General features: G+C 41.8%; 1 protein-coding gene across 29 annotated transcripts in view; it reads left to right on the plus strand.

Annotated features, from left to right (window-relative positions):
* Positions 1-24,338, plus strand: part of LOC108921599 (disks large homolog 1) — a 94,397-nt gene extending 70,059 nt beyond the window's left edge. For 13 of the 29 annotated variants that reach the window (XM_029249091.1, XM_029249095.1, XM_029249096.1 and 10 more), the window contains 14 exons: positions 399-525; positions 3,633-3,789; positions 4,154-4,256; positions 10,325-10,439; positions 12,879-13,055; positions 15,299-15,365; positions 17,521-17,620; positions 19,308-19,349; positions 20,975-21,025; positions 21,260-21,361; positions 21,936-22,108; positions 22,574-22,683; positions 22,799-22,890; positions 23,376-24,338. In XM_029249091.1, coding sequence (XP_029104924.1) covers positions 399-525; positions 3,633-3,789; positions 4,154-4,256; positions 10,325-10,439; positions 12,879-13,055; positions 15,299-15,365; positions 17,521-17,620; positions 19,308-19,349; positions 20,975-21,025; positions 21,260-21,361; positions 21,936-22,108; positions 22,574-22,683; positions 22,799-22,890; positions 23,376-23,482 — 1,523 coding nt within the window. In that variant the 3' untranslated portion in view covers positions 23,483-24,338. Of the gene's footprint in view, positions 1-398; positions 526-3,632; positions 3,790-4,153; positions 4,257-9,110; positions 9,219-10,324; positions 10,440-12,878; positions 13,056-15,298; positions 15,366-17,520; positions 17,621-17,988; positions 18,023-19,307; positions 19,350-20,950; positions 21,026-21,259; positions 21,362-21,935; positions 22,109-22,573; positions 22,684-22,798; positions 22,891-23,375 lie in introns of those variants that run through there. The other 16 variants (XM_029249108.1, XM_029249094.1, XM_029249100.1 and 13 more) reach the window with 6 other exon arrangements.
* Positions 24,339-25,680: the final 1,342 nt, after the last annotated feature.

The raw sequence follows: 25,680 nt of genomic DNA on the forward strand, positions 1-25,680 counted from the left end.
TGGGTCTGGGGTTCGAGTCCCGCTTGGGGTGCCTTGCGACGGACTGGCGTCCCATCCTGGGCGTGTCCCCTCCCCCTCCGGCTTTATGCCCTGTGTTGCCGGGTTAGGCTCCGGCTCCCCGCGACCCCTTTTGGGACGAGCGGTTATTGCGGTGTGTGTGTGTGTGTGTGTGTGTGTGTGTAAACATTGAATATTTAAGTCTTGTAACACCCAGGCAGTTTCACTGTATGTGTTACATAACATAAATTTTTAATTACTTAGAAGTCTGAGAACACAATATGCAATTTTTTTGAATTTTGGCTATGGGGAAGGGAACAGTAAACTTGGAGAATGTGGGCAGATTTGTCTAATCCTACCCCCTCAGGCTAAGATGCCTTTCTTCTGCCCATGCTTTTCAGCCTACTCCCAGCAGGTGGAAAACCATATCAGTCCCCCATCATACCTGGGTCAGCCAGTGGCAACACCTACCACGGGTCGCAGCTCCCCCACATCCAAGGTCCCTCCGGGGGATGAGGAGATGACACGGTAACCTGCAAGCTTTGCCTACTTTTATCCCTGTTTCTTCAAGCTCCTCAGATACTTGAGGAAACTGGTCCATCAGCTAAGCATCTCCATTGGGGTTTTCATATAAACGTACTATATTCTATGGAGAGCATAAAATCCTTCTCCAGTTTTCAACTGATAAAGCCTAATTTGTATCAGGGCTAACTTTCAAGTCCAACTATTTTTATTTCTTTTTTTTTTCCCCTTTTTATCCACTCAACTTTCTCACTATCTCATCTCCTCTTTTGCCCCTACTCCCCACTGTTTTCCCTATTCCACATTTTTCCTGTCCTCTTCTATCCCTAGTTCCATAGAAGGTTGTATTCTCCATGGAGAATCTCTGCAGTCTTTTTAGATCTGAGATTTGAGATTTATGGAGCTTAACATGCACTGGAATGGCTGTGTAATTTTTTAATCACTCTTAAGCTGGGCCTTTGAGATGGGATCTCTTTGCAGTCCCTTTTTCCAAGCACTGTGCTCATTTCGACAGTTATCCAGCATCTATGAGCATAGACTAGAGTAATAATGTGAATGTCATAAGAACCAATTTCTTTACTTCTGTTGTACACTGAGACTTTGAGAGAGTGGGATTTGTTTGTTTCCAGCTTTTGCAGGAGTCTAGACAGGTAGGGAAAAGGGGACTAAACTGCACTGGAACCTATCATGGCAGGTGGAGTGCAGCAGAGTGGGGAGATGGTAATTGACCAGATGACATGGTGCGGCCAAGTTATTAGGTAGTTGATGCTATTAGTGAAAAGCACACGTCACTGAGTGGTATGTTAAGACCAGTATCCAGATGTACCCCAATAAGAAATGGTGTCCCAGACAAGCATCCAGTACATTTCCTCTTCTCAGTTGATCAGAAAAGCCTGAAATAGGTGTCTGATCAGCACTTGATGCATTGTTCTCCTATAGATTCTTTATCCAGTGTGCATCTGAACAATGGAATATGGAACAGTAATTTAACTGATTTCTGAATGCATGCTTTTGCATTAATATAGTATACAGCTGAGTCTACATGTAGCAGCTGGAATACTGTGTTGTAAGTTACCCCACCCCTTCCTCGAGGCTGGAATATATTTAAAGTGTACTGTTGCCTTTGTGCTGCCCGTGATCTCTACTGTACTTTTTTCTCTTGTTTGGATGTTCCCCCTGATTATCAGGCTTGCTGAGCTGTGCATTGGAGAGGGGCGTGAATTCCATGGCCTTATATTTTAATTTCTTTAGGCCTGGACAGCCAAAGCTAGAGCTGTACACAGCATTACAGGCCAGGAGCAGATGGCATGAGCCAGGCAGGACCGTGTGGCCTTGGGGGTGGGGGGGAGTGCTCCAGTGTATCAACCATTGCTCCGAGAGATTTAACCCAGCTAAATCCACTGTAATGGAAGGATTTGCCCCGCGTGGCAGGGGCCGACTCATTGGAGACGTCATGCTCATTTAAAACTAAACAGAGTGGGGAGAAAAAAGGCACAGTTCGGTGGGCATCTGCACAGCCAGGAATAGAAATTACATCAAATGTCCCTCAGTTTTTAGCCAGTTGATAAGCTCATATCTAGGCCTTTCCATGTCTTAATGCTCCCTGGCATTTTTCATAAATCATTTGTTATGTACAGACATATTTATAAAAGTCATAATCCATGCATTATCTCTGGAATTAATCCAAGCCACTTGGTTAACTGCTGTGCATAGTTCAGTTGAGTGGAAGAGGAAAATCCAATCGAATATGTGAATGAATGACTGCATGCATCTTAAATGTGTTGTTTACTGTTGTGTGTTTTTTACTGCTTTTTGATTTGCTGGAAGCACATGAGGAAGTTTTTACTGGGTGGCGATGATGATGATAATATCATCATTATGAAGCTGATGCCTTTGACCAAGGTGGTTTACAGGGCTATGTTTAAACAAGACAAAAAGTCCTTACAAGGTTGAATAAGATGATGTTGCTAATTTTCATTTGAGAGGGCAGAATAGTGTGATAGTGATTAAGGCTGTTGCTTTGCACTTGGAAGACCATGGTTCTAATCCTTGCTCCTGCTGTAGTACCCTTCATCAATGTATTTACCCTGAATTGATAGAGTATAAATTATCCAGCTGTGTACATATAATAAATGACTGCTTGTACCTTATGAGTAAATGTAAATGAGTAAAGTTATGGGGTACTGTTGAATTCAGGTCTTTCTATCAATAAGGTCAATTCCAAAGAGGGAATTCATTTAAGATCTTCATACATGAATACATGAAATTGGTTCACTTTTGACACAGGACTCCTTGCAGTCAGTTAATTTTAACAACAGAAATTCCGAATAAGTACAAGCTCTACCTACAGCCCCCAAAAATGCATAGTTAACCATTTGTCCAGTTTTCTGGCAAAGGTGGGTTACACTACCCCCTGCAGGTCACTGTGGTGCTTCACTGGCAGCTCTAGTCTGCATTTTCCCAGTTTGTGTAAGGAAAATTCCCCAATTGGGTGCCTTGTACATTACCTAAGCAAGTGATTCAATGTAATTAATCTGAGTCTATAAATAATGTCAATCACTCACTAATTCAGATATTTTCTCAGGTTGTTTTTCTGGTATTTATGCAAAAGATAAAACTTTTTTTCACCATTACATGTAATTTTTGACTAATACAGATTATTGCTAATATTCAACTGACAGTTCAGGTATGTTAATGTCATTGTATTCATTTAATTAAGTTTTAATTGCAAGTTTGGATAAAGCCTACATACACAGTGGTCTACAAGGGCTTGGAACCATTGACTCAAGATTTAAAGATTTAAACTATTTATATATATTTAAACTATACTGTATTTAAATTAAGATTTAAATACAGTATAGTTTTTTGCCATGTCATTACATTTTTGTCCACTGGAGGGAGAGCTTAATCTTGTAACAAGAAAAGCCATCAAAAATTTATGTTGTTCATGGATTACGATTGATTGGTTAAAGAAATGCTGTGCCCCAGTTTCAATTACAAGAATGGTCTGCTGCATGTCATTTCAGAGGTTGTGATGTTTGCTGTTACGATACTGCTGAATGGGTGTGACCAAGGCTTTGAAGGGTAGGTGACACACAATGATGTTCCCTCAGGGAGCCCAGGAAGGTTGTGCTGCACCGGGGTTCCACAGGACTGGGCTTCAACATCGTGGGTGGTGAAGATGGCGAGGGCATTTTCATCTCCTTCATTTTGGCTGGGGGTCCCGCTGACCTGTGTGGAGAGCTCCGTAAAGGGGACCGCATTGTGTCGGTATGGTCAAAGTGTTAGTCGTCATACCTCATACTGCGCTAAGCACTTTTCGTACGATTGTCAGTCATTGTCACCAGAGACAATAGTATAAATAATAAAAGTTTTATAACGGTCTTAATGATGAGACACTGTGTAATGTCTCTGCATAGAAACCTCCATAAATGAACACATCAACGTTGAAGTTTTTTCTGACTTAGTAGTTTGACAGTTTTTTTGTTCTTTTGGATAGTAATAGCATTCTGTGGATTATATTGAAAATTATTATTCATTTGACATATTTATGCAAGCTATTTTACTAGATTTTTGAGTTACATTCTTTTTGTGCATGCATTACATATTTAAGTGTTGAAAATTTTTTGTCTAGGTGAACGGAGTGGATCTGCGCAGCGCCACCCATGAGCAGGCAGCAGCTGCGCTGAAGAATGCGGGTCAAACTGTCACCATTGTGGCACAATACCGACCTGAGGGTAAGTGAGGCAGACATTGGGGAGTTTTTGCATTGGTTTCAATTGGTCAGAAATCAATTTAGAGTACTGTCTACGTGTCATTTTTTTGGAGCATTCCCATCTTCAGCTGTGCTGTCATTCTAAGACTATAAGAAGTGGTGAAGTAGAGCCAGCATTTTCTTAAGCAGCTGATGCTGCATTTTAGTTGTTCCTGTGCTGTGTATGGTGGGGCTGTGTCAAGCATAGAGGTACATGTGTCACATGGCTGGATTGAACAGCAGCCGCTTTGGGGTCAGACAAATGTGACTGCATGCTACAGACAGCTTTCTTAAGAGGCTGCCAATGTGCTCACAACATGGGCAGTGCTGTTAACGTACAGCTTCTTGCGGCCCTTCTTCTCAGGCTGTTAGAAGGCTCCCAGTGCATTTATCCAAGTGCTGTTTCTTCAGGACCGCTTAGCTGAGGGAACGGGGGGTTACACCCAGCCACGGATTTCAGTGTTTTACTGAAGGTCGCTGTCGGTGTGAGAAGAGATTGAAGTGGAAGGTCAGTCTGTCCTGCTGTCATGGCAACAATGTGAACAGCAAACCAGGCAGTGATGATTACAAGGTCCACAGTGAAGAGAACACAAGTGAAAAATAATCCTTGGATTTTTTTTTTAAACTGCAAGATACTGTCACACCTCATTAGCAATGTTCATGGTGTTTCTCCACACTCCTCTGTATAGATAGCTTGTTCTTTTTTGCAGAACGTTATGTGCAATGCATAAAATGGAGCATGAGTGCTCCCTGTGTTGTCTACCCTTTATTGATTAGCCAGTGAAAGGTTTTCTTTTAACACACAAACTGATAATGAATGGGTAGTGTTTGGTAAGCAGTGTTGATGTGTGTTATAAATACTTTAAGAACCTTCAATTTTCCTGACATAAAATTCTCTCCAAATACAGCATTTCTTCTCATGTTGTATTAGAGGCTTGGAGAAACCAAACCCAAACTGATTCTTCCTTGACTTGCTGGCTTGGCATGGCAGCCTCTTGCGTCACGGAACAGATCCTGAAGTCTCCTGTGTGAACCAGAAGATGGGAAAAAATTAACCGTGTTAGAAACTACTGTGCCATTCTCTTTGCTTCTGTTCATAGCATGTTTTTTTGAAAATAAAAATCAAATGCAAGGCAGCTCAGGGTGTCGAAATATGTGGTGACTCCACAGCTGTAAGAACCAGAACCAGAACCAAAGAAGAGTGGCTGTTCTGTCTGAAACAAACTGTGTCAATGTAGTGTGTATCCAAATGGCAAATGTGAGGAGTGACAATAAGCCAGAGCAATGAAGAAATTGCATGTTTGGTCCACTCAATGTGTGTCTGAACAGTTGGATGCCAGAATGTGATGTGATTTGGGATGAACTGTCATTCTGCCTGTGTCACTGCTTAGTACCACATCTTTTGGACAATGTTTCACAGAAAAATTTCCCTTTCAAACCATAAGCTGATGAGTGATCTTGTCCATTGAGGCGGTGGCCCTCTGAAAAGGACTTTGGGTTGGGGGACTTTGGGTTCTTAAATTCAGTCTGTTTGCACGCTTCTGGTGATCTGATAGTGATTTTTTTTTTTTTTTTTTTTTTTTTCTCCCCTCCAGTCCAGCTGGATGTCTGAAATGATAGAAGGAAAACTCCTCCCATATGTTTATACATGGTTTGGTCCTTTTCCCATGATGATCCAGTCCTGAGGTAGCTGTGCAGAACCTGTCTCCAGCAACTCAATGGATGGCCAGCAAGTTTTTGTGTAATCTTAAATGCAAGCTCAGCCAAACAAGCACAAATCAGGAGCTCTCTGTGCCATGATGGGCTTTGACATCCAGATTAATGCCAGCTTAAAAATTTAAGAAGGATGTTCTGAAAAAGCAACAGGAAATGGGTGGGGGGGGGGGGCACATTCTTAAGGCAGTCAAGTGGAATCAGTGCATTTTTAATCACACCTCAGCTTAAGCTGTGAAAATTTCTGGGCGTTCACACTTTGAACACATCTGCTTAACAGAGTTTGTGAACAGTCTGCACTGAGCTGCAAACTTGACTGTCAACTAGCTAGCCTGGGGGATTGGGGGATTCTAGTGCCTCTGACTCGTACCTGCTCTCCAGCCAGTCTCCTTTATTGCGCCTGCCCCCCCAGTCTGAATTCAGCATCAGCAAATGCTCAAAGGGATCACTGCTTTCACTGGGACATCTGGGAAATGTGCTGTAAGCTCTGACTCCTCATGAACTTGGAGCCTTGCTCTGTTGACGTTCGGCTAATTTTGGGAGGCCCAAGCTGATTTCCTTCCTGAATGCTGTGACTAAGACAAATCGAGAAAATATCCTCTCAGCCTTCCCTAATCACAGTAAATACATTGGGGCACTACGCTGCCCAGTGGGCTGATCCTGTAATATGTTAGCACGAGGCGGGGAAGGGATAGGTTTTGGTTGAAATGGAGTGATGCGAAGAAACTGGACACGGTATCTGGACAAGACTTTCAGCAAATACAGTTTACTGTGTTTTAGTATTTTTTTTCAGGCTTGTGCTAATGCGGGGGCATTTGCCTGCAGCCCTGGAAACCAGTATTCCTCTGAGCAATCGGGGACCGTCACAATTCACATCCCCATTGATGGTGCTTGTGTACTCGGTGGCCTCTGCATTCTGCACGCCTTTAGTGATATTCGAGCATGAATTATGGAGGGTTTTTGGAGTGTTCTGTGCACATCTGCTTGAAGCATTGACCTTGGGACACAATGGTCTCCTGTGTTGTTTTTTGTGATGGTTCACTTCAGGCCCCCTTCACTCCTGTGTTTTTCCTGCTAGTCTCTTTTATGTATTCATTCAGTTTTGTGCTTTTGAATTTCATTATTTATTTATTCATTTATGTATTTTTAAGAACCCTTGTAATGGTTAAGTAGGCCATCACGTCATCCCTGTAGTATATAGTACAACCCATGTGACTGAAACCCATTAGGCTGTGGGTGCGGGAAGTACGCAAATGCATTGGTAGCGCTTCAGTGGTTGTCAGTGTGGCCGTGAGCACTTGTGTGACTGTAGACCATCCTGTGTCCCCCAGCAGCGCAGCTGTGTGCTCTTGATGCTGTCACCATCTCCAGAGGGTCAGGCCCCATGTGTTTTCCCTGCATCCTTGTTTCACAAGCCAGCCGAGTGGGAGGAGTACAGTCTCACAGTACTGTTTCCATTTCTAATGACCTCTTTTGCTCTTCTGCCTCATGTTTTGCCCTTGTTGCTCACAGTCCTTGAAGATCATGTTGGCTGAGACATCAGCAAATTCCCTAAGGATAAATATTAACACAGTCCGAAGACCCATGTGCTGACTTGGTTGGTGCTGTAACTGAGAATTATCTTACCTCTACATTCATTTGGTGTACGGAAAGCAGAGTGTTCTGGCTCTATTCTACCTGCTACTTTGAGTGATCTATCATCACTTTAAATCCAGCTCAGGTATGTGGCGATTTACAATGAAGGCTGATTGTCGCATTTTCTTATTATTGTTTGCTATTTTTATTTCTTATTGTCCCTTCTCATACCTAAGGGCATTATTTTCCACTCCTGACACACACACACAGACCAACTTGTCCCATACAGAGACCTTGACGATAAAAGCTCTGGTTGCTGAAACAAGCTTTTTTGTTATGCCTGAGAGCTGTTTCTTTGATGAAAGGCATCCTAGTGCATTTTCAGCAGTTAATGGTTTCTTTTAGTCTTCCCTACATGAGGTCATAAGACACCTGTGCTCACTGGTGTTATTATAGGTATAGCACTTCACATTGCGTTGGCTTGCTGCCTCAGCTCCACAGTCTTATCACCTTTATATGGGAATGTGAAATTTATCATTGTGCTGAGAATAGTTAAACTAATGGGTGCTTGTGTCTGCTGGTCTTTTTTCTTATTGTTTGTATTAATTGTAGTTTTTATTGATTGATTTATTAGTGTACTACTTTATTAATGAAAACTACATGGAAGCTGGAGTGGTCTACCTGTATTTTTGGGCCCTACTTTGTTCTAGGTTGGTTTTTTAACTGCCGGTTTCTCTGTTGCTAAGGATTCTGATGATGTAGTGTTTTTAAAACAGGCTTTGAGAGGCTTTTCAGTCCCCATCATATTTAATAGTTGTGCTTTCTGGGTGGGGCGTTACACACCTGATCACTTACTTTTTATCCACTAGCTTTGTGCCCATACAATATTTTCACGAACACCCAGAGCCACCTATAGAGGGGAAAAATGGGAGAACACCTGAAATGCTAATTCTGGAACTAGATAAGAATAACACCCATTTCTGTCTGTTTTCACTTATGTTTGTGACTATGGCAATATTCTCCTAATTTAGTCTGTGTGCTTATGCTGCCTTATTTAGTTGCCTTCTACATTCTCCTCAGCCTCTTGTTCAGGTTGTTTCTCTGTCCGCTTCACTGCATCGGAGCTTTCTGGGTCCAGGTGATGTCAGGCTACCGCTCCAGGGTCAGTGTGAGGAGACATGCAATGGATGAGCAGCCTGAATTTCCATGTGTGCTTTGAGCTGCCAGCAGTGATAACATTCCTAAGTGCTTAATTATCCATGTTTAGTTATGCAGAGAGAGATCCAGTGAAATCCCTTATGAAACCAGTGCTAAACTGATGTCTAGCACAATAAGTTCACAGGCAAATGTACAGTTTTTTTTTCTGTATTTGTCTCTACATGCTCTAGTGAGAGAGTAAAGAGGCACTGCACACATGTACAAAGGCTGCTGTGTAAGGGCAGAGCATTGTGTTAATGGAGAAGGTAGGGTGAGGGATTCAGAACTGGTTGAGGAGGGAGGTGCTTGGAGAGAGGCAAGGCTCAGTCACAGAGGGCTGGGCAGGGTGGCAGCACTCGCGCACACACACATCAGAGCAGCCGGATGCACCGCAGTCACCACATCCTTCCACTAGCCCTGGTGCCTCCTGGGACACAGGCACCCTGTGAGTACTGATGAGGTGAGGGGTGGGAGTCCTGCACTGAAGACGGTTTAAATGAGTTTGTTATAAAAAGAGAGGATCGCCTCCTGTGCTGCAGCTTCTTGTGCATCACACAGTGATTGCTTGGGCTGTTCTCTTCCTCTTTCTCGTGTTCTTATTCCTCGTGCAGGGTTACTGATGTGACATCAGCTGCTTTCCCACTCCATTGGAGTAATTTCTGCGTGTGCGCTTCTGCAGGGTCAGCACTGTACATGGGGATTTCTCCTGTCATATAATAGTGCTTGACTTCATTACTACAGCTTGTGTCTCTCCTTTCTCCTCTCCTTTCTCACCAGAATCACATGGCAAGTATGCCTGTGAGCATGTTATGAGGTCCAGAATTTTTGTGTTGAAGGTTCGTGTGTGGAAGTGTCATTGAGACCTGTTTTGTGGTGTAGTATTTCATCATCCAGTGTCTGCTTTCATGGTGATAGCAACCTTCTGCAGATTTGCAATCTACCCTTTGTATTGCTGCCGCTGCTGAGTGATGGTTTTCTGCAACTTTTAATTCACAACTTAAGTTTGCTTTCATCAGGAACTGTGGACCAGGCTGCATTCTCATGAAGCTTTACATAGAGTGCAGTATACAGGGGGGGGGGCAGATCTGCTGATGATTCTGTCTACTTAAATTATCAGTGTTTTTCAAACTAAAAGACCATAAGGTTCAAAGAGGGATCTTTGTTCCACTTCAGGTAATTTAATAATGTATTAAATTTTATTTCTTTTTGCTCCTCTCTTGTAAGTGCACCTTTTTGTCTGAGCCTGTTTTGAAACTGCAGATTAAACCTGCTTCCTCGTAACCCTGGGAACTTCATTTGTGCTTCAGGGGTGTCAGTTGCAGCAAAACGCGCCCACAGCAATCTACACATGCAGGACGTGCTGAGCACGAAGTGGGGGAAATGCGCGCGCACACACACACACACACACACACACCCTGAGTCTCAGGGCCAGTTGGACATGAGGGAGCAGAACTATTTAGCCGTAGTAATTAAAACTCTGAAGGGCACAGGTTCTCTCCATCCGGCATAGCGAGTTAGGGGTGGAGCTTCTCCATTGATTTACATTTTTCTTTTTGTTCTTGGCAGAATACAGCCGATTTGAGGCCAAAATCCATGACCTTCGGGAACAGATGATGAACAGCAGCATCAGCTCTGGATCCGGCTCGCTGCGGACCAACCAGAAGAGGTCCTTGTATGTCAGGTAAGGCACAACATTAAAAACCCCTTCTGTTCGGTAATATTTCTTTAAAATAACAGCCTTATAGGGTGGTTCTCCAGCGGGCAGCTTCTGTTCTTTCAGCTTCTCTTTTGCTCGAAATAGTGGGCAAAGGGTGAGGCTTTTTATCATCTGTACAGTTCAGAACCTCAGTGGATGTTTGCTCACATTGCTGAATTCTGTTTAAGATACAGTGGAGAATGAGGAATGTGTTGTTATCCTGTTATTCCTGTAGACACTGTTTCAGTGTCTGGAGCATCCAGACCCTTGGTGGAAATTTGCACGTCCTACTAAAAGGTGTCAGGTACAGTCAGAGTTGGAGATCATAGTGTTCTCATGCTGCCTCCCCCTACATGTCCGGCATGGGATTCTCATGAGCTTCTCTCTGCGCTAGCTTCAGGTATATATTTTATCCTGGCTGGCACTTCAGTGGGGGTGTTATTACTGTTGTAGATTGGTACCTTAACCCACTATCGGCAGCAGGAGGTATTCAGTGAGAGATGTGATCCACTCCCCTGTACCCTTCCTAACAGGCTGCTTTGCTGTTGCTACTCATAAATAAGTACTAATAATACTGCCCATCCTGTGTGGTTCCCTTGCTCCTTCCTTGTGGTTCCTCAGCCCTTGTCTGACTCCCTTCCTTTCTGTTTGATTTTCTCCATCCGTGATTCGCAGTTACATCCTTCCTGTACACAATAGTACACATACTCACAATAGGGACATTGAGTATGGCTGTCATACTTTATCCTCAGCTTGTGAGTAGGTGTCATTAAAAGAGCTAGCACTTCACACCTGCTTGTTCTCCATTCTTATGCTAATATATGTGTGCTATAGAATAGCCAGTTTTTCGTATAAAATTATTAAAGGGCATGAATGTAAAAGTCTTTTAATAGTGTACAGGGCTATGGATGCTTTCTGTCTGCCTTTTCCCTTGAGTAGTGTAACAGAACTGTAATCTCTGGTCAGTTTATGCCTTTTGTCCAACATCCAAATCTTCCACGTGCTTCATTACAGAGAGCGTTTACTTTGGTGCTTTTTTCAAAACACAAATTAACTACATAAAATTGAACTCCCCCCAGCCAGAATCTACCCTGTGCTTTTAAAGCCACCTTTACATATAAAGGTTAATGTTTTCTGGAGGCCAGATGAAAAGAAAGTGCAAAATATATAATCATGTCTGTCGAATATTGTCTGTCTTTGAGAAAGATGAAACCTGCTTATGAAATAAAAAATGGAAATGAAAGAATGTGAAACTAACTTTGCTTTTAAGAAATATAGTGCTTTCAGCTTTAATGGAATAACTGAATGGAGACTGGTGGTGACAGACATTTTAATTTTTTTTTTTTTTTTTTTTAAGGCAAGGACAGCTTTGCAGAAATATCCCATAAAACACGATTAGCTGAGAAGCAAGTGGATGTATTCCTTAAAACAGCTCGCAGAGGCCAACTTTACCGTCCATGTGTGGAATCTTGACAAGTAGCAGAACAGCTAATTTCATATGTATTTTTACGTTCTCCTGTGAGAACTGGGAGATAGAAAATCTCCTTAATGTTATAATCCTCACAGCTTACTCTTAATGTCAGCTTGCAGCCAAATTGCACTTTATTGGATGATGACATGCTTTGTGGGGAAAAATCTTTGCCCCCTGTCTAAATTATTCAGCATTTATGCGCTAGCTGTATCTGAAAGGACAGAAAATAAGTGTCACTGCAGTCATTAGATTGTATCCTTTAACAATTGGTTTAACCTAACACATGCTTTCTTTTACATAATGTTTTTTCCTTTCCCTGTTTTTAATCCTTTGGTTTGTGCTTTGTTTAAATATTGGTATTGTATTAGTGACTTTACAGGAATGTGGAGGAAACTGCCAGTGAATGTGCCCAGCAATACACACAGTTTTCCAGAAATACACTGTTAAGAGACAGAGTAGCTGCTGACATTGATGTGTGTTGCTGTTTATGCTCCATCACTCCATCGTCCTCCAAGGTTGGACGCATGGTTTTCTGTCCCAGTGTCTTTTTATTTCTGCTTAAAGGTACATAAGTTGATATGGTGATTCTATTGACAGTCATCTGGCTTGTTTCTGTTTAAATCTGTGTGGAGTTTCCCCTTTGAAGGTTTTCAGTGGTTTAAGCTGTTTCTCCTACTTTAGTAGTTCATGTGTGTCCTCACACTGTCAGTGTGTTGTGCATTGATCCAGTGGAGGAGTCTCCGTTGAGGGGATTTTCCTTTAATCATCATCTTTTCCTTCTTCGTTGTTCACGTGGACGTTCGAAGGTTCTTTTTTCATAAACTTTTGCCAGAAATAACCTCCTGGTTGCACTTTATGAACTATGATGTCTTTGCTACTTAATGCAGAGTTGGTTTCTTTTTTGCTGGATGTTTGATTAGTACATGAGGATTTTGTGTGTTGATTTTTTCCAGGGCTCTGTTTGACTATGACAAGACGAAAGACTCTGGACTTCCCAGTCAAGGCCTCAACTTCAAGTTCGGCGACATCCTGCATGTGGTAAATGCATCGGATGATGAGTGGTGGCAGGCAAGGAAGGTGACACCTGATGGGGATGTGGAGGAGGTTGGTGTCATTCCCAGCAAGAGAAGGTAATTAGGAACCTCCCCTAACTTCACCCATTTACACAGATGGAAATTTTACTACAGCAATTTGGAATAGTTTTTTTTTTTCTCCTCAGTGGTACAATAGCAGGGACCTTAGTGGGACTTGAGTCTGTAAACCTTTGATTAAACATCTCTTAACTGCTGTACTACTTCATGTCCTTCCCTGTTTATCAACCTCAGATGAGGCCCTCAGCATAGACTGATCCAAAGGTGATTGTACAGGAGTTAGTTAAGGCCACAGAAGCTCTGACTGGCTGTCAAGAATTTTCTCATGATCTGTCATCTAAGATAGATCTCACCACCTTTTCACTCTTACTGCTGTGTTAAACATGGAGTGGCAGAGAACCAAGAGTACCATCATTAATTTATGGTTCTTTCCATCCCATCATATTTCATTACTTCTGTAGGAGATGGCATTATTTAGAGCAGCTTAATTGATTTGTAGTTTTATGCTTTTCCCAACTCCCCAGCTGGAGCTCTATGTGAATTTGGGCTACATTGTTCAAAGGTTTAACATTAGGGGTTTAATTTGCAGAACATAACACTGGGCATCTTTGTTTTACTATACTACATTTTTATAATTTAATGGTAATTCTGTGATCATGGGGGTACGTTCGTCAAATGATTCACATATAGGATGAGTGCACATATATGGTTTAACCTCTGGTGCTTTTTTGTGCCAAGTCTTGAAATGTGAGGATTGCCACAGCTTTGGAAAGCAATTACCTAAACGATTCTGATGTGAAATCATGAGCGAACTCTGGTTTAGTCTCTGCGCTTCAGTTGGCAGTCTGAGGTGAAGCTTCCTTTGTGATGTTTGTATACTGCTGGTTGATATATTTTTTTGACATGTTTCTAGATCACAGGCTTTCTTTTCAGAATTACTCATACAGTAACTGTAAAGCAATAGTAACATTGAACCCAGACAAACTATTTACTTCATGACACAGAGCACTTCATACTATCTTGATTTTAAGTAAAACTGAACATAGAAAACAATAATTGTGAAGCTTTGTACAAAGGGAAAACATTTTTAACTGCATTATATTAATTTTTATGACTACATATGTACCTCAAATTACTTCAGGGTATAGTACAAGTAGTGAGGGGCAGAATGAGCTTTTGGATATGAAATTACATTTAAAAAATTAATAAAAGTAACCATAATGCTTTGCATTCCCATGCATGAAATGCTGAGGCTCCATCTCTGACGAAAAGTCAAATTCAGCGAAATGGTAGTTAAATATTTATCGTGGTCTCTCGTGTTTCCCTGTTCAGGCACCTCATCAGAATTTGATCTGCCACTGGGTGTTGAGTTTACCTCTCGTTGCATTATGGTGATGTTCGAGCCCTCTTTTTTTTTTTTTTTTTTTTTTGTTTTTCTTCCTGCCTTACTGAAGACCCTTCATAATTACAGAAATGGGTCAGAACTCACTTTAAAGTACAAAGTACATGCACCTAAATGTTTTTTTCCCCCCAATGAATTATTTGAAAAGCCAGTTCATTCTAAACTGAAAAGTTGGGTCTTGTCTAATGTAGACATTTGGAAATATGACTCTTAAATCCTATGACAGGGGACATGAATTCCCTATGAATGTAAACCTTGTATAGGAAGCAGAAGTGTCCATGCTAGATGTAGGAGCGTGGGCCACAGCTTTGGCGTGAGCTGAACATGCCAGCCTTTTGACCGCTATCGCAACTGTACGCCGTGGTGAAATTTTTACAAGTTCTCACTGACCTTTGCTTGACTTGGTTAGGACAGCGTGGGTATATTTTGGTGTATTTTTATCTAATTGTACCTATACCATTAAAGTGTCTATTCAAGGCAAGCCCCAGTAATAGTTTTGCCTTCATATTTACTCATTCCTTTTGATTATCTAGTAGTTCCATGAAAGCTGTGTAAAATTGTTTGATGTAGATTCCACACAATTTACATTTATTTTCCCTGAACTGAAGATTTTAAGCCTGGTTATAACATTATCTTACCGTTTATAACAGTACTGTAGTTTTTGTCCACTTATTGCAGTCAACATATGGTGCTTTGCGTGTTTCCTGGCAGGAAATAATTTTGTACCTCCCGCTGAAGCTTTAACATTGGACTGTTGTTTGAAACTGACTGGCTGGACAAAAAAGGCCTTGTGTGTTTAGCACAAGCCATTTTTCAAGTGTTCAGGACTGACGTCAGTCTTTCTCCCCTCTCCCTCTGTCCCCTCCCACTTGTCTCATAGAGTGGAAAAGAAAGAGAGGGCCAGGTTAAAGACAGTCAAATTCAATTCAAAATCACGGGACAAAGGGGTGAGTACCTGGAGAAAGTGACAGCTATAAGAGAAGATAATGTAATAAAGGAGCAAAGTAATGACAGAAATTGTGAATTAGTTTAATTTCTTAAGACTAATTGAAAATAATGTGCTCACTAAGTTTTCTTGAGTTATTTAGTTTATTTACAAAAGTTTCTCCTCTGCTTATTTTGTCTCTAAAATTGTATTGTGCTGAAATGTGAATGTTTAAGGCCAGACACCATGCAGTGTATTGTTTTGGCTGTAAAAGGCACTAATTTGTCACTCAGACTGAGAGGCTAGTTTAACAGCATGCACGTTGACAACGCTCCGTTTCCTGTGCACTGGTCCTGTTCAGATGACCGTCTCCTGACTGACTTAACTTGCATTGAGGCTTGAATACCCAGTACTGACCTGGTAGAACTAAACTGCTGCATGAGCCATCTGGCAGGAGAACAGAGGGCAGGTACACTTGCCATTGACACGAGGCTGCCCTCGATGTATTTTGGTGCTCTCTCCTATTCAGACACCTCAATTCTTAACCTGCTCTGCATGCTGTCCCGTCACACCTGCATATTTGTGTTTGCATTTCTGTCTGTCCCTTGCTTTCCTCTACATTCTCTTCCAAGTCCTCAGTAGTTCTGAGTTCTTCAAATTTTAATGCTGCCAGGAAAACCAAGAATCAGTCCTTAGGAAATCGATGAGCTGCTTGTTCAAACTGACACTAGATATCCTCTCCCCTACTTCCTTTATATTCCCAGCAGTGATGACTTTTTTTTTTTTTTTTTTTAACTTTTAAAAAGTAATTCCTACTGATTGCCCATCTGGCATATCTACACCTCTGTGTGTTATGTCTGCTATTACACTGCCTACCATGAGATAGTGCCATACTGATGTGATAGTGGACACAGCTTAGATAAGATCTTAATGGCCAGAAATACCAAGGACTGTTTATCTTAACATAGTCAGTGTTTTGATGGTTGGATTTAATACAATGAAATTGCAGGCTGTTGGTTTTTCAAATATTATGCAAAAATGTTTTATGTTTTAGTTTGTGTAGTTTTCTTCCTTTAGGACACTTTTGAGTTAAATGACATTAATGAAGCTAGATAAACATTGTGAATAGGAAGTAAAGTGCATCCTTTCATCAGTGCATTGGTACTTTGTCATGTCGTTTCACAAGAAGAGTAAAGCAGCCATTACTGTGCATTCCATTTGCAGTATTAAAAGCACAGAGTCCAATGACATTTGTTAGTTAATATAGATGAGGATTTGAATTGGGTGAGTTCTTCATGTGCTTCAATGTGTTTGGATTTCTAGTAGTGCTGCTATTTCTGTAGACAGAGAAACCAGCTCCTGTCACTGTTAGCTCAGATAGTTGGGTGCACATGATGTGCTGTAATGTAGCATTTGCATTTTTGTGCTGAAAGGATTTAAAAAGGATTTAAAGAAGACCAAAACTGTCAATAGAAAGAGTACTTTTCAGTATAACTTTGCTGAATCTTTTTTTTTTTTTTTTGGGGTCCTCTGTACCATTTTGCATGTCAGTGTCCTGACATTGTGGTATGGCTATAGACCATGCTTTCTCTGACCTTGGTGAATGGTGGTTGCTGTCTTGACATCTCTATCGCTCACATCTTAGCTACTAATTCATCCCCACCACTTTCACCTCTTTCTGCTTTGTACATGTTCTGCTTCATCCCAAGCTTTTTTTTTTTGGGTCATTTCTGTGGCCTGTTGGAATCACTCTTAAGATTCTTAATTTGTTGAGAACAATTCCATTCCACAGAGAGCTCATTCTGTCACCATCCCTTATAGTTACCAGTATAGTTATTGTTTCTGATTAATATTTTTCTGGATGAGTTATTGATGTACTAATTTTTAACATAGCAGTTGTTTACCCAGTCTTAAAATGGATTCTTCCAGCTGATAAAATTATAAATCTTTTAAAATATAGTCACAACTAAATATGGAAGTTGCAAAGCCCTAGGTCTTATTCCCCAAACTGTATGCGGTTGGGATGTTTGTTTTAGACCTGCCCTGGGCCCAAGATTGGCTGCTGCTTGGAATGGTGACAGAGTCCTTTCCCAGGAAACCAACTGGCTTTGTTTCACGCCAATGTTAGACACCCTGTTCCCCCTCCCTTTTCTTTTGCCCCTCCTTCTCTTCCTCAGCAGTCATTCAATGACAAGCGTAAAAAGAATCTCTTTTCCCGAAAGTTCCCTTTCTACAAGAACAAGGACCAGAGCGAGCAGGAAACGAGTGATGTTGACCGTAAGTAGAACACAGGGGGTGTGCACGTGGCAGCCAAGCAGGACAGCCGGCAGGCTCAGGGCCAGTGCAGGACCCCTGGGCATAGCCAGCAAGTCTGCAACAGCTCTCCACACACCCAAATCTGTCTGCTGTTTGGAAAACCATGTTTAGGGGCTGATATGGTCCCCAGCTCTGCTATGACCAGATGACCTTTGAACCAAACTGTTCCCCTTCTCCCTCTTTCTTAAGGCCTTTGGCCTCATACCCAAGGTCTGTTGCAGCAGTTTGGCCCTGTCCAGGTGTAGCCCCCACTTAATCGTGTTTCAGTAATAGATGTTCACTTGTGGTTGTGTCTCCTGTTTGCTTGCTATCTGCCGACTGCTCCACAGGAGATCCCAGATGACATGGGATCGAAAGGCCCGAGTAAGTTCTCTCAGCTCTCATTGCTTCCCACCCCCGGGTATCTCCATCTTCCACTCCCACCTCAGTGCCGACCTTTTCAGAGTTTATAGTCTCTTCAAATCCTGTCACATATTTTATTCATATTGCCACATATTAGTGCCTCGCACATTTCTCTGACATGGCAGCTCATGGGAATAAACTCTGCCTCCTCGACTCCTGTCTTGGCATTGTGCCTGTCTGAAAGCCTCCTGGTTTGTGAAGCTCAGAGGAGGTTGTTGGACTGGCCTCACATGAACACCACTTATACAATATAGGCTATGGGTGAGACTGATCTCAACTGTGTTCTCCAAAGGATGGTGGAAGGTGATTGAGGATATCTACATCTGTGATACTACAGGGAACAGAATTTGGACTTGCTTTCTCATCAGCACAATCGCCTGTGAACTGTCTGCCAACAAATTCGTCAGCATAAAGTGGGATTTTTTTTAAAAATCACAGCCCTTTTTGTGTGCACATGTGTGTGCACTACTCTGCGAACCAAGTGAAGAATGGCACAGGGCTGCTGTTTCAGAAATTGTTAGTGTACGGTTGCCCAGGAACGCTGTGGTGCTTTTTGCACCTTGTGAGCTAAAAGTACCACTGATCTTTGAAGAGAAGCTCACCGGGTGCAGTGGAATAAAGACTCACTTTCTCGCTTTCTCTCTCTCTCTCACACACACACACACACACACATTGTCTGAAACTGCTTGTCCCGAGTGGGGGTGCGGCGAACCGGAGCCTAACCCAGCAACATAAGGCGCAAGGCTGGAGGGGGATGGAACGCACCCAGGACGGGACACCAGTCCGTTGCCAGGCATCCCAAGTAGGACTGGAACCCCAGACCAGCCATAGAGTGGGCACAGACCAAACCCACTGCGCCCCCCCTTGACTCGCCTTCAGAGCTCTTTAAATTATTCAAAATATTTTGAATGTCTGCTTTACATGTCAGGTCCAAGGATGCCACGTTTCACTCTGAGTAGTGGTACTTTATTTTCTATTTGCAGTCATTTTCCTGAAGTTTCATACAATGTTCATTATGCTGGTACCATAGTAGGTGAGCCTGATGTTTGGAGGATGGTTTATTTTTGTGGTGCTGGCACTATGTCAGGTCTTTTCTCTTTAGACTTTTTCGTGTGACTGTAATGTCACAAAAGTTATTAGTATTTCTTCTGGCCTTCAGGTATTTCCTGTGCAGTGAATGTTGCCATCATCTAAGTAGCAGTGTCTGTCTATGTGGGAGCTCATGTTTCCTTTGTTGCAATTTCAGAGCATGTCACTTCTAACGCCAGCGATAGTGAGAGTAGTTACCGTAAGTCTGTGGTCCCCTTTACTTCCCTCCGGAGACTTGAGCTTGTCGCTTGCCATCTTTGACGTTAACTACACACTCCTCTGCCTGCTGTTAACACGCACATTCTCGCACACAAACATTCAGAAAAGCACGCTGCTTTGCGATCAGTTCGTCTCCCACTATGAATGATTGTTTGCCTGTGTGTGTTTGTTTACAATGAGAGCCACTGTTGTGCGAGGCTGTCTGGCACTATCTGCATGGTCTCAGTAGCCACATGCCTCTGTGTTGAGAGCACATTTTTCACAGGAACATTCAGCCATTCACATAGCAGAAGAGGCATAGTGCAGCCAACTGATCTTTTTTCTATCTGCAGAATTATTCCCTTGTGTTTCCTTTTGAAGTCTAATGCTAGGGATTTCCTAGCAGAGAACTTCCAATTATACTGCAGTCAAATAAACCCTTTATGAAAACTTATGAAAGATGTAACAATCCAGTATTTTATTAGTTTGAAGTGGACTCAGCTTTTAATGGAAAATGTGGTTAGACTGAGCTGAACCCAATGAATAATTTTTAGCTGTTAACTTTAGAGTCCAAAGTATAATGAACCTTTTCTTTATTACAATTATAATACCGAATGAGTCAAGTACCATGCTTACTGGGGCAGGAGGTGGCATAGTGGTTAGGGCTGTCACTTAGTATGATGTATATGTCAGTATATATCATCTAATATATTTAGTAGAATTTACTATAAGAATACGTAGTATTTTGTCAACTGACAGGTCACAGTGCACTGCATTTGAAAAGGCCACAAAACACTTGTGTAGTAACACCCAGGTTTAAAGTTTACAGGATAAACATGAGGATTGTTGATTTTTATATAGCTACATACCACCTGTGCCTGTATTTAGAAATCGGCAACCTGAGAATTGGGAGAGAATGGTGGCATTTTCTGCATGTCCTGGTTTCTGCATGGAGAATATGTATTTGTACATTTAAAGGATCACAATGCATGTTAAAAACAATCTAATGTAGAAACTGAGCACTTTGAGAATGGCTTTATCGCAGCCTTTGATTCCTTCCCATTTGCTTATGCATGACAATATTGGACGTGTTGCATTTTGCGACTGTTAGTGACTTATCACATTGATACTGTGGCTTGGAGATTATTTAAAATCATTTTCATCAATGTTTTCTGTATACGTGTAGTGTAATCCTTGTATTCAGTAAACCTAGATATATCACCATATTACATGCCACGTTTGAATAATTGAAATGTACCCAACATTCACCTATTTTTCCACATGGGTACTTGAGGACCTTTTACGCAGCACACTGGTCAAGAGTAACATCCATATTTCAAACCAACTTGGCCCTGAGGTTCACTTTGGGGATAAAGTGTTTCATATAACACTTCAATCAGTCCATCCATCTGTCATCACCTTTACTTCTAACATTCCTATTTAAGGAAGGAAAGGTCACAGTTTTACCTCAAAGTTCTCATATCAGATTGGAGACACTCATATCATCATTAAAAAAAAGAAAAAAAAAAAAAAGCACATTTCAACAGGCAGAAATACTAAAACAGAAGCAGTTTAGTGCAACGTGTTTGGCTTCTTCTCCAGGTGTGTCTGTGCTCTCTCAAACAGGTGGCCAAGAGGAGTATGTCTTGTCATATGAGCCCGTCAACCAGCAGGAAGGTGAGCGTCTTTACTAAATGGCTGCCTCAGTCTGTTTTTCGAGCTGGAAGCAAGTTTATGGAGAGAAAAAGCTCACTTCTCAGAAGTATTAGGAGTTTTGCTATTGCTGAGATGCTATTAGTTTTTTTTTTTTTTTTTTTTCCCTCTCCCCCCCCCCCCACAGAAATTGTAACATTCCCAGCATTTGGGCTGAGTGAGCACAGTGTAACTTTACTTTGTTTACTGTGCTCGCAGTGAACTATACCCGTCCAGTGATTGTTCTGGGACCGATGAAGGACCGGATAAATGACGACCTCATCTCCGAGTTCCCTGACAAATTTGGATCTTGTGTTCCTCGTGAGTACAACACACAGCCTGCTTACATACTGTGTAGGAAAGGAACAGGAGCAGTGTTAATGAAGATGCTCAGAATCCCTATCCTCTAGTATATATTTCTTTCCATCCCACTCAATCCCGCTCAGCTTCCCATCCCGCTCAGCTTCCTAAGCAACACATTATAAATACCAGTGCATAAGACTTGAGTCAGTGACATGTACTAAACATATAGTATGATTTTTTTGTAAGTTCACCTTAAGTAAATTCCCTCTACTTAGTGGAGTTTAACACTCTCAGGCCCAAATTCCTATTAGCAGTAGGAAATACTAGTATTAGTAAGCAATTAGGGATGCTGATTTGCAACATCTGCCTGAAGAGGACTAATGGGGAATATTATCCAGGCATTTGAGGATTGAATGGAAGTTCTGAATGGAACTCAGCTGCAGCTCAGTACTTCAGGTTAAAGAAAGCCAGTAATGCTGTGGATTACTGGGTAATTCTTGTCCTTTTTTAAAAAGCAGCTTGGGAAATGCCCAAAGCTATTATGCAACCATCATTGCAACTTCACTGAGAAGATGGTTTACTTTCCTTTCAGACACAACCAGACCGAAGAGAGACTACGAGGTGGATGGTAGAGACTACCACTTTGTCACTTCGCGAGAGCAGATGGAGAAGGACATCCAGGATCACAAGTTCATTGAGGCTGGCCAGTATAACAACCACCTGTACGGGACCAGTGTGCAGTCTGTGCGGGAGGTGGCCGAGAAGGTACCCACTTCCTGACCATGTCTGAGTCAATGCATGTACCAAGCTGAGTGATTCCTACAGTATGCAGCTCCTTTAATTGAGCTTATTGCACTTTAGCTTATTGCACTTTAGCTTTTATGTTTAGCTCACATAGCTCAACTGCTCTGCTCTGCTTTCTGTTTCTGTCAGAACCAATATATACAAAATAAAGTTCTTGAAGTATCTGAGCGTATATTTTTAAAAATGAGAGACTGGAGTTGAGTATGTTTCGCTCCTTTTCACAATGAGTGGTGAACAAGGTGTGAATAAGGAATGATAGCTGCTTTCATTTAGATCACATGGCTCCATTATGTGTCTGTAAAATGATATGTAAATTTAATCAGTCTTTATAAAGATGGATTGCAGTAAAGGAGCTGGTGCAAAATTGCTTTTTTCTTTTTTTTTTTTTTTTAAAAAAAAAAAAAAAAAAATTTAACATTTATTTAGGGAAAACATTGCATTCTGGATGTTTCTGGCAACGCCATCAAGAGGCTTCAGATCGCTCAGCTGTATCCTGTTGCCATTTTCATTAAACCAAAATCGGTGGATAACATCATGTGAGTGGCAGAACCATGCACTATGTACACAGATCTATGGAGCATTTGTGTTGTGGGGGTGTGGTAGCATGACATGGGCTAATATATGTCTTAAACCCCCCCCGTCTTCCTTTAGGGAGATGAACAAGAGGTTGACGGAGGAACAGGGCAAGAAGACGTTCGACAGGGCCATGAAGCTGGAGCAGGAATTTACGGAGCACTTCACAGGTGAATGTCCATTGACACGCTCGGTATACCTCACACAATGACAGTGAAATCAGGAGTGTTCAGTAAACTCTCATGAAAGGTGTTCCTTTGGAATCAGAAGGACAAAATTAAGTGTTGATTTTACTCTGTGCTGACTGAATGGGCTTGGAAAAATTCACATGAAGACTGACAGGTCCACTTTATCTGCCAACCACTTGTTACTGAGATAGGCCAGATAACACATCTCTGAGATGCACATTTGACAAGACCTTTGGACAATCCTTATGAAATTTTAATTTATTTTTAAGTTCATTATTTATGAGAGGGCCCATGGATAAAAGGTAATGATTACATTGTGACCATCTGCCACTTGTTCACTCTAGATTTGTCATCTGGTTTTTCCCCTTATTCATGTATAAAAAATTCTCAGGATAGACTGTTCAACCTGCCATTGCCTTCATGTGACTTTTCATTATTCTAAAGGCTCACCTCTCCCTGTGTTGCAGCCATCGTTCAAGGGGACACTCTGGAGGAGATATACGAGCAGGTCAAACAGATCATAGAGGAGCAGTCTGGTTCCTACATATGGGTACCAGCCAAGGAGAAGTTGTGAAGAGGCGAAAGATCAACGTTATTTCTTTGTTTTTATTTATTTATTATTTTTTTAAAACTGGCCTGCTGTGTGTGATGGCTCCCCTTTCCCAAAGCTTTGGAATCCACCAGCCCCTGTGCTGCGCATTCGTCACTGGGGTTGCGACCCAAGTTGGTAGCTCCCACCACCCCCATTAGACAATAGCTGTGTCTTCAGGACTGCTTTCTGCCAAGGGGGAAGGACAATGCCGGTCTAAATACAATATGTGGGGTTTTTTTACGGTACAATTCCTTAATGTTTAAGGGAGGTTACTATTAGGGGGTGGGTATAATTTGGATTATGCATTACATAAAATGATTATCTTTGATTTATTTCATGGTAACGGGGAAGAAATGTCTCATACTTTTGGGTAGAGTACACCAAGCAAAGTTTTGCACCTTGAAGCTTTAACAGCATGTTTTGGACATTTTTAATTTTCTTTTTTCTCTTAATTTCTACTGCTCTGTATTTTTTGTAGTCCTACCACCTGCAGTACATTTATCATCTTTTTCTTTAACACACATGACTTGACGGGTGTACTTCCTCTGGTCCTCTCCTCTTCCACTTTCAAATGCACGATTCTGAATAAGCGTGTGGTACAATTCAGAATGTTTCTTAGTTGGTTTTCTAAGACTATGATCAGTGTCTTATTAAAAACTGCTTTTGTCACTATGACCATGGATAGTTTTGATTGGCAATTTTACAAAGTCCAGCAGCTTAGTTGGCAAATGCAAAAATCTAAAATTTATTGTACGGTGAGATTTTAAGATATTTAACCCTCAGTAAACTGCCTATTTTGTCATAATAAAAGTCTATATTAAACTTCAAACACTACAAATATGGGGATTATTTTCTTTACATTGATAAACATATATACATATATATAGATCTATAAATATATTTTTCCTTTACATTTACCACCACCTCACTGGCCATTTATTTTCCTGTCTTTAAATTGAATTTGAATGCAGAGAGGAATCGTGCCATCAGAAGATGAGTCTGGTGGTTCCTTGGAATAGTGTTTGGTACTAAGGGTCACAAATTGAGTAACCATGGCAGCTAGTTCTCCTCTCTCTCCCATTGTACGTGCATTTTATTTTCTCTGTCTTCTCATGTGACGTGCATGGTTTTAACCATAGGACTTTATTATAAGGAAAATTTGTGGGTGGGGGGGGGAGTCTTGTTTTCACCTGGCGCTGCAAAATGTCATAACTTGAAACATAGCTCCACGTGGGACTACGTGGCCTTCGTCTGGGTGGGGACCACGAGTGTTTGAACCCAAGTCTGGAGACACACTAACGGAAGCCTTTAAATCGTCCTCCAAGGGAAGTCTGGTCGGGCTCCCTGAACATTCTCGCGTTCCTCGGAGATGATTGTTTTCTAATAAGACTGCTTCTTTTACCACTTCGCCACCGCTTTATAACTCACTTTGGGACTGGAATATGTACATAACCTGCCGATACAATTCATTCCACTTGTCAAAAGGGGAGAACGGCTAATAATTATAATAAAAAGTCTCATGCAGTTGTGTGCACTGCCTGTCTTCCTTCCAGAATTGAGGGTGATCAGCAGTGAGCTTGTGACACTTGTGTAAACGCTTCTGAATGTGTCTATTTTTGGAACCACTTCTATGATTTTTGGTGTCCGGAAGCCTGTTGTGAGAATATTAAAACACAGCAACGTCCACTTTGACTATGTTTGAGGTGAACTGGCATCCCACCAAAGGACTACATTAGTCACAGTCCGTCTCTGTAAGAAACCCACCTGCGCACGAGAGGCGACTCGTGTTGGATCCGAACACCTGTAGCAGTAAGGTGATGTCACCGGCGGACAGTTTCTGAGACACAGCATAAAAAGGGGTTGTGGAGATGTCTCTCCAAAGTTATCAAAGCCTCTGCTCACCACCTACCTTCCACCATTGGTGTCACTGAGAAGGACAGAAGAGAATATACGAGGTACAGCGTGAGGGGCCACAGGCCTCGTCCTCAGTGGACAAAAATGAGTAGCTGCGGCGTCTCAACTTCAAGCTAGCAGTAGAACTAGAATCGTATCTTCCACTTTACTAGACTAGTATACTGCCGTGTACTGTCACGTACATCGCTGCACATTTTTTTGTGTCCACATCTTGCTAATCATGACATATAATTTGAACCTTTATCGACTGAACATTTAAACGGAGT

Source organism: Scleropages formosus, chromosome 25 (assembly GCF_900964775.1).
Source record: "Scleropages formosus chromosome 25, fSclFor1.1, whole genome shotgun sequence".
Classification (NCBI taxonomy): Eukaryota; Metazoa; Chordata; class Actinopteri; order Osteoglossiformes; family Osteoglossidae; genus Scleropages; species Scleropages formosus.